The following is a 13,106-nucleotide window of genomic DNA, read 5'->3' as shown; positions in this document are numbered from 1 at the left end:
AGCGCAGCGAGCGCGGTATCCTAGCCCTCACATTCACCTTCATCGTTGTCCTCCAACCCTGACTTCCTCCTGCATCCAAATGCTAGGGCTTTACGCTGCCAGTAAAGATTCGTCTGAGGTAGCGTGTTGCTAGTTCATCCTGCTGAAATGCCGCTCTTGTAATTAAAGAGCAACACAACGGCGTAAGATCTTCGAAGGGCCAGGAAGCAGTATGGAGATGTAATAACCAGGTCTAAAAATTCGTCCACAAGCTGAAATCAACGACTGACTATCTTGTAGTCAATCTAATCTGCTGGAAGCTTCAACAAGATTTGTAAGAACTTGACGTGTCTGCTGCTAGGTGTTTGGTACATGTAATGCTTCTGGATCAAAGAGCACCGGTCGCTGTCGGCGCTGCAATGCTGGCGTGATGATCTGCCGAGTCGATAATTCGTTGTTCGAAAGAAAGCTTCTGTGTATATGCGCAGCCACAATGGTGCTTACAGTATGGCAGATACCAGACAATGGAGAGGTCGAGAGGAGCTGTGCTTGAGAATTTCGGTCTCGACTCAACCGCATTGTCATGTGGAGTTGAGGTAGGCCGGACGGTTGCTTCTGCTACCTTGGATTGTTCATGTTGTCTCCATGTTTTGGCGTAACATGATCTGGTGTTGCCTACCCCCCACGGTAAGATCACGCCTCTTCGTACTTGTGCCTGGAAGTCGCTTTGCTGCTTCCTCGACGAGAGACACAGAGCGGTCTTGCGCTCCTGTGCTCTTCACGTCCAGAACATAGCCAAACTTGACACAGCACGCCAATGTCGATGCTCAGCAACCATATCGGTCAACGTGCGCCGGTGAAGGAGAGCCCGGTGAAGGTAAACCTGCGCGTCTTGAGCTCCGGCGACGTCATCCGATAGACTGCGAGAACATGATGTTGGTGTTGCCTGCTTCACGACTTCACATCCACTGCTATTTGATTGGACTGGTAAAACTTCGGAGAGCGCAACGACCGTCAGCAGACCGTGCCACGTCACATGATACTAGCGTGCCAAGCTGCTGCCTGTGCGCAGCGCGGGCATAAAATCTCGCTGCCCTCCGGCCCTGGCTTCCTCCTGCATCCAAGTGCTAGGGCTTTACGCTTACCAGTGAAGATTCGTCTGAGGTAGCGTTTTTGCTAGTTGAAAACTACAACTATGACTGCTCCAGTTGGTCTTCGGATCGGCTGGGAATTTTTGTATCCCATTTACTGCTGTCAGTTCATTTTTCATTGATCCCCGTGGCCTGCCGCGAGATTGAGGAAGAACAAACTCACAACCACCGCCTCCATCAAATCGATGCTGACGTGCGTCTGCCGGCGACGTCAACATTGCACAAATCCACCCAGCGCGCGACGATCCCTCGGTCGACGTACATTGATACTCGCAGCGTCGCAGACAGTCTCGACAGCACCAACGCGAAAGAAACCACGCCGCCGCTATAGCTCTCCAGTCTTGAAGCTGCGCCTGCCTCCCCACCGCCAACAACAGACAACGCCAAAAGATACGCGCACACATTCGAAAAGCACTGATTGCGCCCCTGATAATACATGTCACGCGTCTTTGCGACATAGGCTTTCATACGCTTGAGGTCTATACGGGCGCTTCTTCTGCAATCGATGCCAACACCGCGTCAGACGGAAGGCGCACGTTCTCTGGACAGGAACACGACATCAACAGCACATCTGCAGATGGTGCAGTCGCTCCCACCATACATTGAGCCGACACACCTGCTCCAGTCTCATCAGCTCGTTAACAGCGTTGAACGGCCACGACGCCCGGATGGCCTCACTAAGCACGAAATACTCGACAACCGTACCCATCAACCGCGCGAGACTTAAGCACAAGGGTCGTCTACCTCTAAGCCTGTTCCAGGATCTACTTCGAGCTTGCCAATATCGACAAGACACATCCGCTGGTTAGTGCGCACGGCGGACAATATGCGCAGAGGATAGGCACCGACGATGTAGGAGCGCTGCACACAAGACTGGCAAAAGGTTGCCCCGGTGATACAGCGTGCAGTGAGGGATAGGTGCTTCATGCGTCCCTTGGGCGAAAGGATCGATCTTCGTCCAGGATGTGATCCCTTCGCCGCATTACTTAGAGCATAAGGAAGGAAGGAAGGCTGCATCTGAGTACTGGAGGTGTGCTCGGCAGAACTAGGTGCCGTAGAGCTTGAGCAGATGCCCGAATGCGTCGTCTTCGCATGATTCTGGAACTGGCTTGACACTTTCGTTCGCATCTACCGCGTCTTTGCAGCTGACTATCAAGCCGCTGGTCACCTAAGGCCCACACCAAGCCTCATTCCTGCAAGATCGCTAAGGGCCAGGGTCCGTTCGTCGTGGTGCCCCATTGGCCGCTCACGTTTGCTTCTTGTATGGGCAGAGTTGTGGCTCCGGCCCTCTCTCGACTGTAAGATTAAGCGGTGGTAATATGCACGAGAACGCAAGGCCCGAGCAGTCGCAAGAGCTGAAATACAGGGCAATCCTACATGGGACCATGCGAACCTACCAGGCCATTGGAGCAAGTCCTACTACGTTAGGTTATAGTATCCTACGACTTCACCGCACGGCACTGACGGCACCCACAATGCTGATCAGAATGTTACTCAATGTAGACTACTAGCGGCACTTGCAAAGGCGTAATCCTGATGCACCGCTCAGCTTCCGGCCCGTGAGATCGATCTTACTTCGAGCACACTGAGTCACATAGTTCGATAAAGATGCGACAATGGTGAGCTCGGCAGGGTCAATATGTTGGACAGTCAAGTCTGCATGCGTGATCGCCAGACGTTGCTACAGAGAAGGAGACTAGATTCAGACCTTTCTATTCAATAGCACTTGCACAGCATCTCTCGAGGCAACTTCGTTTCAATCTCTATTTGCATTGAACGCTGAGTCTGCATTGGCTTCCATCGTGCTTCTACCGTATCCGTGTGGCGTATCCAAAGGTTCCAGCTTGTCAGATCATCCGAGGAATACTATTAGGCCAAGCGTCAAGTGAAGGTTTGCTTTGAAGATCGGTACGAACCTTTCATATATGTCGGAGCCGGCCTCCTCAGACCTATATTGGCCGTATTAAGACCGATTCAAGTAGCAGCAAGTTACCAGAAACTTCAGGGTTTTGACACGCGGTTGGCGTGAGGACTACAGCTTGTAGCTCAATGTGGACCTTCACGGACCATCGCAGAGATACGATCGCAAATCTTGCCGCTGTCGTACGATCCAATAGTATCAGATATCTTCACAGCAAGGATGCCATAGTACCTGCAACGCCTGCGGAGGGCTCGGAGGGAATCAAAGGCAAAACTATGGGGTTGAAGCCGGCAGCCTAAGGTAGCGTTTCAGAGTCATGCGGTATGTTTGACACCCACTTTTAGACCAGGTAACTTTCGGGCACGGTCCTCTCTCGGCTATGATCTGCATCAGGGACATTAGCCTAGTCGCAATCCATCACCGAACTCCTGCCCACCACCACCGTTTGATCACCCTCTAGGTTGCCATTACACCAAATGCCTCAGATGACAATTGCTGAATGACGAAAGATTACATCGGCGGCCATCGACATCATATTTACGACAATGCGATTGCAAGATATGGCAAAGGCTTTTCGGTACAAGGCCACCTACAACCTTTAACCGGTCCCTTCAGAGGCTGCATCTAGGCCTGTGACATGCGACGCCACAGCCTTGGATAAGTGCCTCAGCTAAGTTCAGGACCCAAAGGCTAGCCTTACAAGGCCGCTGCAGTGGCTGCCATGAGTTTTCCACTAGGGTTATAGTTGCGACATTATACCCCCTCAGTACCTACCGCTGCTAGCAAGTCACTGCCATTTTCGGCTCCCCTCCAATCACGGTGATGTAGCGACATGGATCTTTTCATGTTCCTGCACTTATTCTGTGACTATTGTCACGCACATGTTGATAGTCGCTGCAGGAACGTGGTCTGGTGTGGAGGTGCTCGAAGCCTCGACATCTCCGCGTTCCAATCTGGGACAGCTTGTCTGGAACCCACACGCACCTGCAGGCTAACTCTGAGGGCACTGTGATCTCACCAATGGAGGCAGTATCGGGTTCACGATTCGTGCACCAGGAGTGCATCCACGTTTCCGCTCTGGCAGCCATCTGATATGGTCGGCCATTTTCCTCCTAGGCTTGTCCCAGTCCGCCGTCTACCTGAACTCGCCCTGGATCTACACTCCCCTCATTTTAGGCCCCCTTTCAACGGCCTCGAAAGAACTACCATGGATTGAGGAGGGGTGACATGCTGGAGGTTTGCTGTACTGTTTCTTCCTAATCGTTATAATACGTGGAGTGCGATCACTTAGTTCGAATCCCAACCGCAATGCTCGACAACGCTTCGCCCGCTGGCATCCGGGTGAACACGACCGTTCTTGCGTTCACACTCGTTGCTGGAACCGTTGTCTTTCTGCGATTGTTCACCAGGTTGATATTGACGAAGGGAGCTGGCTTTGAGGATGTCTGCATTGCTATTGCTATGGTATGTTGTAGCCTTTAAGCCTCTTCCAACTGTGCTGACCATTGAAGGCGTTATCAATTGCCCTTGCTGTAGTGACTTCGGAGGAGGTCATGCACGGTCTTGGGAAACATGCATATGACCTCTCTGCTGACGATGTCACCATTACGTTGAAGGTAAGCATCACCCATATGTCGAACTCGATTTCATTAGGACTGCAACACTCGTCCCGACCATATGCGCCCGTCTGGAGCTTGCGACCGCTGTACCTGGCACATGAACTGAACAGGTACAGCAACAAGGACGGAAAGATTGGCACGCTGTCATTGATCCATTCACTTATAGCGTACACCGTGAGCTTTTGAACGATGCTGACTCGACGCACAGATGTTATGGGCCAGCTTCTGGATTTACAATCTCGCACTCACTACGACCAAAGTATCCATCGTCGTTCAGTACATTCGAATCTTCCCTCCACGCCACTTTCGTTGCGCATGCTATGCTATGCTGTGCATTGTCACTGCATGTGGCGCCTGGGGCATATTTGGTAATGTCTTTCTATGCTACCCTATCAACTTCTTCTGGGACAAGTCTGTGAAAGATGGACGCTGTATGAACGATTACATTATCTTGTTCACTACAGCGGGCTTGAACATCGGGCAAGATGCCATTGTTCTGTTACTTCCCATCCGAGTCATTCGGAGTCTTCAAATCAGCAGGAGCCAGAAGAAGGGGCTGATCACCATGTTCGCTCTTGGCGCCAGGTAGGCTCAAGTCCTCCCTTTCAGAGATTCGAAACACGACCTAACAGCACGACAGTGTCATGGTAGTCTCAACAGTTCGATTATACTCTCTGGACAACCTAGCAAACTCCAACGACCAGATCTTCGACAACTCCGACCAAGCCACCCTCTCCGCCGTCGAAGTCAACGTCGGCATAATCTGCGCCTGCCTCCCAGCAATGCGCCCGCTCTTTGCCGTAATGATGCCTAAATACTTTTCCTCCGCACCCGCATACACCACAGTCCTCGAGCACGACATCGAGCGCCCCAAGGACATCCGCGCCCTCTCCGTCAGCACGCGAGTCGACACGCCAACCCAGTCCATCCGACCAGTCCACTCTCGTGCCGGCAGTCAGCTACCCATTGATACGCGCCCACGCACCTCCGGCCAGGCTAGCCAACGCACACAGTCGAGAAGTGGGAGTGTGGCGCACTCCCGCAGCAGGAACAACCTCTCTGTCACCATCCCCGAGCGCTCCACCACAACCACTGGTCCGTTTCAAGGCAAGGCACTGAATCCGCTGCGCATGTCCCCTGTGACGCCGTTTGCACCGCCAATCTCCCTGCATCTTAGTCGTCTTTCGGAAGACGATACGAGTACCCTCCCGCCTGGTGCTTACAGTCGGCGACCGAGCGAAGCGAGTATCAACCTCACGAAACTGCCGACGAGTAGAAGGCCGTCTAGGACGCCGGTTAGTACGAAGCCGTTGCCGTTGACGCCGTTTCCGGTGGGCAGTGGGGATTGGACAAAGTCGTTTACTGCAATTCCAAGGCCGGCGGAGGCGCAGAAGGCGGATGAGGCGTGACTATTGAGTATGTACGAGAAGTACGGGTATGTTCGGTCGAACAAGTCTGCGAAATCTGCGAGGTCCTCGCGCTGAGCTGCTATGCATCGCAGCAGACGAGCGCAAGCCGACACCTCGTGTACAGTCACAGGGTAGCTGTGAGGTGTACTATCAGTACCCTTCGCCGTCACGACACATGTCAACGGCACCTGAAGGGCAAATCAAGCGGCACACATACGAAGCATTGCGGTAAACCACGCCCGGAACAGTTATCGACCACCAACCGGTAACACGAGTAAAACTCTCAAAAGTACTGTGTCGATGCAACCTGGCTTTCACCAGCGACGCCTCACGTCGAACAACACCTCGCCTCTTAAATCCCATCTCTACCAAGACAGACTGAACAGGGCACACATGGACGGGAGCAACAACGATACCCAGGTCTGAAGTCTGGCGCTGTATGCAACGGCGTTTGGTGTATCTTTCATTTTGTACAACTCAAGCGTTATTGTTTTGTTCCGGGACATTGACGAGAAGGTGTAATAGGGTGTAACTACTGTCAGCGAAGCAGGCCGCAGAGGCCTTCACTCTGCTTCATGAATGGAATAATGACCAGCTGACGATCCGACTTCACGTGCTTTACATCATGCAAAGCAACTACAACAGCCCATGAATTGGTACGCACACAGCGATCCAAAGATGAAGATGATGAAAGATGATGAAAGTTGTCATTCAGCGCATTTGAATGAGCTTGAGCCAATATGTACGGTAGAGATGCTCCAGACGCCGAACCGAACGAGAACGCTAACGAAACATGCTTATCTGAACTTGCTCCAGATCACAGCGATGATGAGCAGTACCAGTACGGTGATGATCGCAATAGTGATAATGCGGTTCGTAGCCATCCTGCATCTCGTTAGCATATCGACTGACCAAACGGCATCCACCTGGCACTGCATCAGCAGCCACCAGTGGACCATGAAACACGACGGGGTGCCTACCGTCTTGCCATGCCCCTCAACGTCTTGATACTCCTATCCGTATAGCTCTCACTCTCGAGCAGCCTCTCCCTCGTATGCTCAATCGTCTCCCTCTGGCGATGTAAGTCACTCAGCGTCCCCGCGCCAATCTGCTCCGTCTCGAGCGCTATCCGCTGCGACTCTCGTAGGCGCCCCGAGGACCGGTTCAGCCTGTCTGTGCCGGACAAGAGCTGCTGTCGCTGCTCGAGCTGCGCATCACCCTGTTCTGGGTCATCGGTGTAGCGCGAGCCGAACAGCTTCGCTTTGTCGTTGGTGTACTGTTGCAGCTTGCGCTTTGTGGCGTCGAGGTCGGATTCGAAGTTGCGGAATTTGGCGTTGTATTTGCTCTTCAAGTTCACCGGAATGTTACTTTTCTCGAGGCGCATCTGGCCAATCTGTCGAATACACGTTAGCCGTCGTCCCCGATAGTGCGCATAGCATCGTGTGCGTGGTGTATCGTGTGCGTGGTGTATCATGTGCGTGGTGTGCAGGTGTCTAGGCGGCAACGTATAGGGTTTGACGTACCAGCTCATCGGCCTCTTCCAGCGCGCGCTCCGCTCTGCTGATTGCCGCTTTGCGCGGCTCCCCGGTGGTGTCTTTGATCTGCTCGATTTGCTGCGACAGGTCGGCTTGCACGAGCTTCAGCTCTGCTTCGTAGCCGCCGAAGCGCTCGGTGCCGGCCTCTGCGTCGATGAGATTGGACATGGTGGGCGTGTCGGCGAGACTCTATTGGGTGTGTGGATGGGGTATCGTGGAGAGGTTCCGAGGCGGGGACATGGGAGGGTATTGACGCTGTTGGCTGTTGACTTGCCGAGTTGCGACGGGGCGCATTACGCACTGCCAAGGCAAGGGTGTCCTTGTCGCATCACGTGGAGAGCTTTCTGTCTATCACTTTCTCGCAAGTCACGCTTGGTTGGATACTGCTGCCTTGACATCAAGTCGTTCGACAGCTGCAAAGAATATGGTCACTCGTTCAATAGGGAGCTGTGGTGCTTGGGCGCCTTGTTGTCAGCACCCTCGGCTCTCGTCCGGCTCACTTTGAGACTTGGGCCACGGCATTTTGTTTCACAACTGCTTTCCACCTGCAGCAACAGTTTCACTGTCCCGTCGATTCTCTGTTGACCATCTGAACACTCAACTCCGATTGCTCAAGAACACCTGTTCGGTAGTCTACAGCCTAGCGCACAGCCTAGCGCACAGTTGCAAGTGGATCCTACGTGATGGACCTCCCTCCAAACACTGTCTCCGCGGAGCCGCATATGTGAGGAAACTTTGGTGTTTCGCGGCCGTAGAAGAGACGAACGTCTGGAAAGCAGACTTTACTAATGGTGCCAAACGCGTTGCATTCGGCCTGTACTAGCTGAAACCGAATCTGCTGCGAGTCAACGACATCGACACTTCCAGTCTTCGCAGCCATGTGCTCTTTCTCTGTTTTGCTGGCTTTCTGCCATTTCCCGGACGCATACCTTAGCGTGCCTGTATAATCGCCACTCGAGGCTTGGAGTGTTCAGGATCTTGCAAAAGAGATGGAAAGAAAACGTATAGCAGTTGTTGGTAGCGTCATCTCCGGTATCAGCGCGCTTTGGACGCTCCGCAATGCAGGACACGAAGTTCACCTCTTCGAAGCAGCAGATCGATTAGGTGGTCACACAAACACCGTCAACTGGAGACAATGGACTTAAGACACCCGTTGATATCGGATTCATTGTGCTCAACGCAGCGACTTACCGTACGTCTGCTTGGAGCCTACCAGCTGGGGTTAGTGACTAATCTGGTTGCAGCAAATCTCATTCAATTCCTCAAGGCTCTAAATGCCAGGACCGATTCATCAGAGATGACATTTGCCATTTCGCGAGACGCAGGCGCATTCGAATGGTCTGGCACGTCCCTAGGCGCGTTCTTCGCCCAGTCCTCCAACATCTTCAAGCCTTCCTTCTGGCGCATGATCTTTGACACTGTCCGATTCAACCAGTTTGCCCTGGACCTACTGTCGATGCCTCCAGGATCGGCTGCTGCAAACAAGCAAACCAAGAGAGCATCGGCCAGTATCTGGAGAGAGAAACGGCTACTCAGACGCATTCCGGGATAACTACTTGATCCCAATGACGGCTTGTATTTGGAGTACGGGAGCCGACAAGTGCGCTTTGGAGTTCCCAGCGCTTACGCTCGTGAGGTTCATGTGGAACCACCACCTGCTGGCGACAGTGAGCGAGCGCCCGCCGTGGCTAACAGTGCATCGCGGAGCGAAGCACTACATCGACGCCGTCATGAAAGAATGCAAAAATCTACAACTGCACCTAAGCACACCCGTTAAATCGGTACAACGAAAGGACGACCGTGTCCGCCTGACCCTCGGCGGCCCAAGCATCACCACAGAAGAAATATTCGACTCAGTAATCCTCGCGTGCCACGGCGACCAAGCACGCACCCTCCTCAGCCCCTTCGCCACCCTCGAAGAACCCGCCATCCTCAACGCCTTCCAAACCACCCCCAACATCGCATACCTGCACTCGGACCTGTCTTTTGTGCCGCAACGCCGCGCCGCATGGTCCGCCTGGAACTACCTCACCACCACCTCGCCCTCACACGCCAACCCCTCGGGCACCCTCCAGACAGTCAGCTTGACGTACAATATGAACATCCTCCAACACATCCCTGTTGAGAAGTTCGATAACGTGCTCGTCACTCTCAACCCCGAAACACCTCCAGACCCAGCCTTGACGCAGGCGCAGTTCGAGTACCGCCATCTGCTTTACAAATTCCCGCATGATCGCTGCCCAAGAGCGACTCCACACAATCCAGGGGAGGAACGGCGTCTGGTTCGCGGGCGCCTGGACGGGGTACGGGTTCCACGAGGATGGTTTCAGTAGTGGGATGAGAGTCGGTTTGGAGTTGGGTGGCGGTGTGCCGTGGGAGGTTAAGGATGCGAAGTTTGGTAGGGGTCTGAAACCAGAGCTCGATTGGAAAGATTGGGTCGTCAGGGCTGTGGCGGTATTCGTGCAGTTGTGGATCACGGTGTTGGAACGTGTGCTGGGCATCAAAAGGCAAAGTATGGCGAATGTTGGGAATGGGACGGTTAACGGCAAGGCAAAGGCTACATAACAATGGCTTGCCATGCCTACATACAATGCTTCCCCTCCTATCCGAGCCCTTACTTCCCACCCGGAAACTCATCAACAACTTTCTTAATCGCTGCACGCGCACGCAGCCTGTCCAACCAGCTCTCAACCTCCGTATACGCGCTCACATCCACCTTATCCGCCAACACCTGCTGAGTAATAGCCTGCCACGGCACAAACGCCAGATCCGCATACGAGAACCTTCCGCCGACCAGCCATGGCCCATCGGCACCTTTCTCTTGCTTCTCAAGATGGCCGTTGAGAACAGAGGTCACGCGCTCGATCTCGCGATAGTACCTCTCCTGCGCACTCGCAAGCTGCTCTGGGTGGTACTTTGTGAACCATACCGCCTGCCCATAATACGGCCCCTGCCCGGAGACTTGGAAGAAGAGCCACTGCCTTGCCAACTGGGCCTCTTTTGAACCAGCCGGGAAGCTCAGCTTATGCTCAGTATCGTACTTTTCAACAAGATACTCGAGGATGGCACCAGACTCCCAGAGGGTCAGGTCGGTGTTGGGGTCGTGGATGGCTGGCATGCGGCCGTTGGGGTTGATGGCGAGGAAGTCTGGTTTTTTGAGGTCGGAGAATTGCGTGTCGATCGGGTCGTAGGCTAGGCCGAGTTCTTCGCAGAGCATACGGACTTTTGGGGCGTTGGGGCCGTGTTTGCCGTAGATGGCTATGGGCTTGAGGGAGGAATTGGCAGACATGCTGGGTGCTTGAAATATTGATGCTCTTGGGAGTATTGGACTGGAGGTTTGGAGTGGTTTGATGTGTTCTGCAACGCTATGGGAGCGTATATATAGCTTTCTTTGTCTATGTCACGGCGGTGTCTGCCTGGTCGTGGAAAACACTCGATGCACAGCATCGTACAGCATCGCACCCTCTCAAGCACCGAACATCGACTTTCAACGGTATCTTACTAATTGTCTGTCCAAACGGGAGGTGTAGCATCCGGTCCTTCTCTGACGGTCTAACCTCATGTTGTATACTCGCCTAGCGCAGCCAATCACACTGCACGCTATGCTCCACTGGGCCTACAGAGTCCCCTAGTTTGGGAGTCCGCAGCACCGCTCAGACCATCTGAGTACGTTGCTCGACTTGTTGGTGTCATTCAGTTGATGCCTTGGTATTGCGGTAGTCGCGAAGCTTACCAAGTTGCTGACAATGAAAGCACCGATCGGCATGTTGGCTTCACCGATCACTGGGCCGTGAATTGTCCGTCGAGGCTGTCTCTCTTGCTCCTTCCAACATCAGGCACAACCTCGTGAAGCAACTCGTTAGCAAAAAGTGGGGAAAAGAAAGAAGATTCGTGTACACAATCCAGTGGATCATCACATAAAATGCTGCAGAAGACTTGAAACCTCGTTTCCCCCCCCGGACACTTCTCCACATCCGCACCCTTCGCAACGAAAACACAGCACTCCGGCGTTCGCTTTCATATGCATACTAGCAAGAATAAAGAATCCTAGGAGATACCCTTTAGATTTAAAAAAAAAACGCAAATATCCAGACCTCGCAGAGGTCGCCCCGCCGCTCCGTCAGGCTTAATGTTCACGCCCCCTTGCCTCGTTCTCAGTTCTCAAGTCAGCAAAACTCTCTGCCTTACCAAACACCAATCCAAACGCCAAATCCTGCGCCCACCTCGGCCAATTCCTAATCCCCATATGCTTCTCTTGAGTCGCGGGCACACAAATCCTCCCGCTGCGTCCCTTCAATACCTGCTCAACTACCACATCACTAACTCTCGTCGGCGGATCCAACACAATACCATGCTTGTCCAGCAAATCCCTATCCACGTTCTTCAAAATACCCGTCTGGTGCCAACTCGGATGGATGGAGGTCGTGCAGATGGATTTGCCGTTGGGATAGTGCGCGAGGCATTCCGCGCGCAGTCCTTCAGTCAGGTACAAAGCACCGATTTTGCTGATGCAGTAGTCGATCAATCCGGGTGCGGCGACGAAAGACGCCATTGAGGCGATGGATACGATGTGCCCCCTCCTTTGTGCCAGCATGCCGGGGAGAAAGGACCGGATTAGGACCATGTGCGAGAAGAGGTTGACTTGGAGGAGTTTTTGGCTTTCTGCGTTACTTGTCTGTTGTTGTCAGCTCTTTCCGTCCAGGTGGGAAAGGGGAAGGGAAGTACCTCGAGCAGTGTCTTCCCGAGCCCGATGCCCGCGTTGTTGATCAGCACGCTGACGGTTCCGTGCTCGTTCTTGATCTGCTCGCACACCCCCTCAAGCGTCGCCGTATCACTGATGTCGCACTGGTAGAAGTGCACGTCAGGCATGGCATCCAGCTCCGGAGGGAAAGAGGAGATATCGATTGCAATGACTCGCGCCTGTTTCGAGAAGGACTTCACCATCTCGTATCCAAACCCACTGCTTCCACCCGTGATGAGCACGACCTCTTTCTTCCCAGGGCCGAATTGCCAGCCTGTGCCACTGCGGCCGAGAGTCCAGTTGTTCCATGCTAGGCGGTTGAGCGCTTGGTTTATGCGACGGAGGATGCCCGCAGTGGTTAGGATCTTGAGGATTGTGATTAGAGTTGCGAGTCTGGCGACGCCTTTTGGGGTGTTCGTAAAGACCGGGAGTGTGGATTGGAAAGGCGCAAGGAGACGGGCACGCAGATGTGGTGGCCCTCGTGTGAGGACATATAGCAAGCCACCAGTCAGAAGTGGCTCGCTGGCAGCTTTTGTGATGCCAGAGACGGCTGTGCCTGCCACGCTGGGTCTGTTGCTTTTGATGGATCTTTTAAGAGCCATGATGGATGTCCAAATTTGAGGTGTAGTTTGCAAGCTGTGAGTAGAGCCACGCTACGAACAGAACGTGTACAGCCGCGACTTATTCAAAGCGTGCACGCGTGAGAAATGTCAGGATACACCGAGGTATGCGACGGCGCTTAGGAGAGTAG

General features: G+C 53.5%; 6 protein-coding genes across 6 annotated transcripts; 3 read left to right on the top strand and 3 right to left on the bottom strand.

Annotated features, from left to right (window-relative positions):
* The first annotated feature begins 4,249 nt into the window (after positions 1–4,249).
* BU25DRAFT_163788 (uncharacterized protein) lies at positions 4,250–6,449 on the top strand. The gene is made up of 4 exons (XM_033700754.1): positions 4,250–4,515; positions 4,563–4,667; positions 4,879–5,255; positions 5,311–6,449. The coding sequence occupies exons 1-4, from the start codon at positions 4,360–4,362 to the stop codon at positions 6,077–6,079; spliced, it is 1,407 nt and encodes a 468-aa protein (XP_033558417.1). The 5' UTR covers positions 4,250–4,359; the 3' UTR covers positions 6,080–6,449.
* A 112-nt stretch (positions 6,450–6,561) lies between these two features.
* Positions 6,562–7,957, bottom strand: BU25DRAFT_413780 (V-snare-domain-containing protein). Its single transcript, XM_033707118.1, has 3 exons — positions 7,603–7,957; positions 7,060–7,472; positions 6,562–6,964 (listed from the first exon to the last, which is right to left on the bottom strand). Exons 1-3 carry the CDS (start codon positions 7,780–7,782, stop codon positions 6,877–6,879), a joined length of 681 nt encoding a protein of 226 aa, XP_033558416.1. The 5' UTR covers positions 7,783–7,957; the 3' UTR covers positions 6,562–6,876.
* On the top strand, positions 7,715–8,401 carry BU25DRAFT_163791 (uncharacterized protein). The gene has a single exon (XM_033700755.1). It carries the CDS (start codon positions 7,819–7,821, stop codon positions 8,197–8,199), a length of 381 nt encoding a protein of 126 aa, XP_033558415.1. The 5' UTR covers positions 7,715–7,818; the 3' UTR covers positions 8,200–8,401.
* Positions 8,402–8,603: 202 nt separating this feature from the next.
* Positions 8,604–10,179, top strand: BU25DRAFT_433719 (FAD/NAD(P)-binding domain-containing protein; the record flags this gene model as incomplete). Its single annotated transcript, XM_033708802.1, has 5 exons — positions 8,604–8,687; positions 8,761–8,806; positions 8,859–9,066; positions 9,137–9,742; positions 9,810–10,179. 5 exons carry the CDS (start codon positions 8,604–8,606, stop codon positions 10,177–10,179), a joined length of 1,314 nt encoding a protein of 437 aa, XP_033558414.1.
* On the bottom strand, positions 10,140–10,959 carry BU25DRAFT_413779 (glutathione S-transferas-like protein). Its single transcript, XM_033707117.1, has one exon. It carries the CDS (start codon positions 10,901–10,903, stop codon positions 10,229–10,231), a length of 675 nt encoding a protein of 224 aa, XP_033558413.1. The 5' UTR covers positions 10,904–10,959; the 3' UTR covers positions 10,140–10,228.
* Positions 10,960–11,827: 868 nt separating this feature from the next.
* Positions 11,828–12,738, bottom strand: BU25DRAFT_298410 (NAD(P)-binding protein; the record flags this gene model as incomplete). The annotated part of the gene is made up of 2 exons (XM_033701947.1): positions 11,828–12,289; positions 12,340–12,738. Coding segments are annotated over 2 exons (861 nt in total), but the record flags the coding sequence as incomplete, so codon positions are not given.
* Positions 12,739–13,106: the final 368 nt, after the last annotated feature.

Source organism: Macroventuria anomochaeta (genome assembly GCF_010093625.1).
Source record: "Macroventuria anomochaeta strain CBS 525.71 unplaced genomic scaffold BU25scaffold_32, whole genome shotgun sequence".
Classification (NCBI taxonomy): domain Eukaryota; kingdom Fungi; phylum Ascomycota; class Dothideomycetes; order Pleosporales; family Didymellaceae; genus Macroventuria; species Macroventuria anomochaeta.
This window is presented reverse-complemented; position numbering and strand designations above follow the sequence as displayed.

Coding starts and splice junctions, on each gene's coding strand:
- BU25DRAFT_163791 (XM_033700755.1), top strand. CDS start 7,819: ATGGGGTATCGTGGAGAGGTTCCGAGGCGGGGACATGGGAGGGTATTG.
- BU25DRAFT_413779 (XM_033707117.1), bottom strand. CDS start 10,903: ATGTCTGCCAATTCCTCCCTCAAGCCCATAGCCATCTACGGCAAACAC.
- BU25DRAFT_413780 (XM_033707118.1), bottom strand. CDS start 7,782: ATGTCCAATCTCATCGACGCAGAGGCCGGCACCGAGCGCTTCGGCGGC. Junction 7,473..7,602: donor TGGAAGAGGCCGATGAGCTG/GTACGTCAAACC, acceptor TGTATTCGACAG/ATTGGCCAGATGCGCCTCGA. Junction 6,965..7,059: donor TTGAGGGGCATGGCAAGACG/GTAGGCACCCCG, acceptor AACGAGATGCAG/GATGGCTACGAACCGCATTA.
- BU25DRAFT_163788 (XM_033700754.1), top strand. CDS start 4,360: ATGCTCGACAACGCTTCGCCCGCTGGCATCCGGGTGAACACGACCGTT. Junction 4,668..4,878: donor ATGTCACCATTACGTTGAAG/GTAAGCATCACC, acceptor CTCGACGCACAG/ATGTTATGGGCCAGCTTCTG. Junction 5,256..5,310: donor ATGTTCGCTCTTGGCGCCAG/GTAGGCTCAAGT, acceptor ACAGCACGACAG/TGTCATGGTAGTCTCAACAG.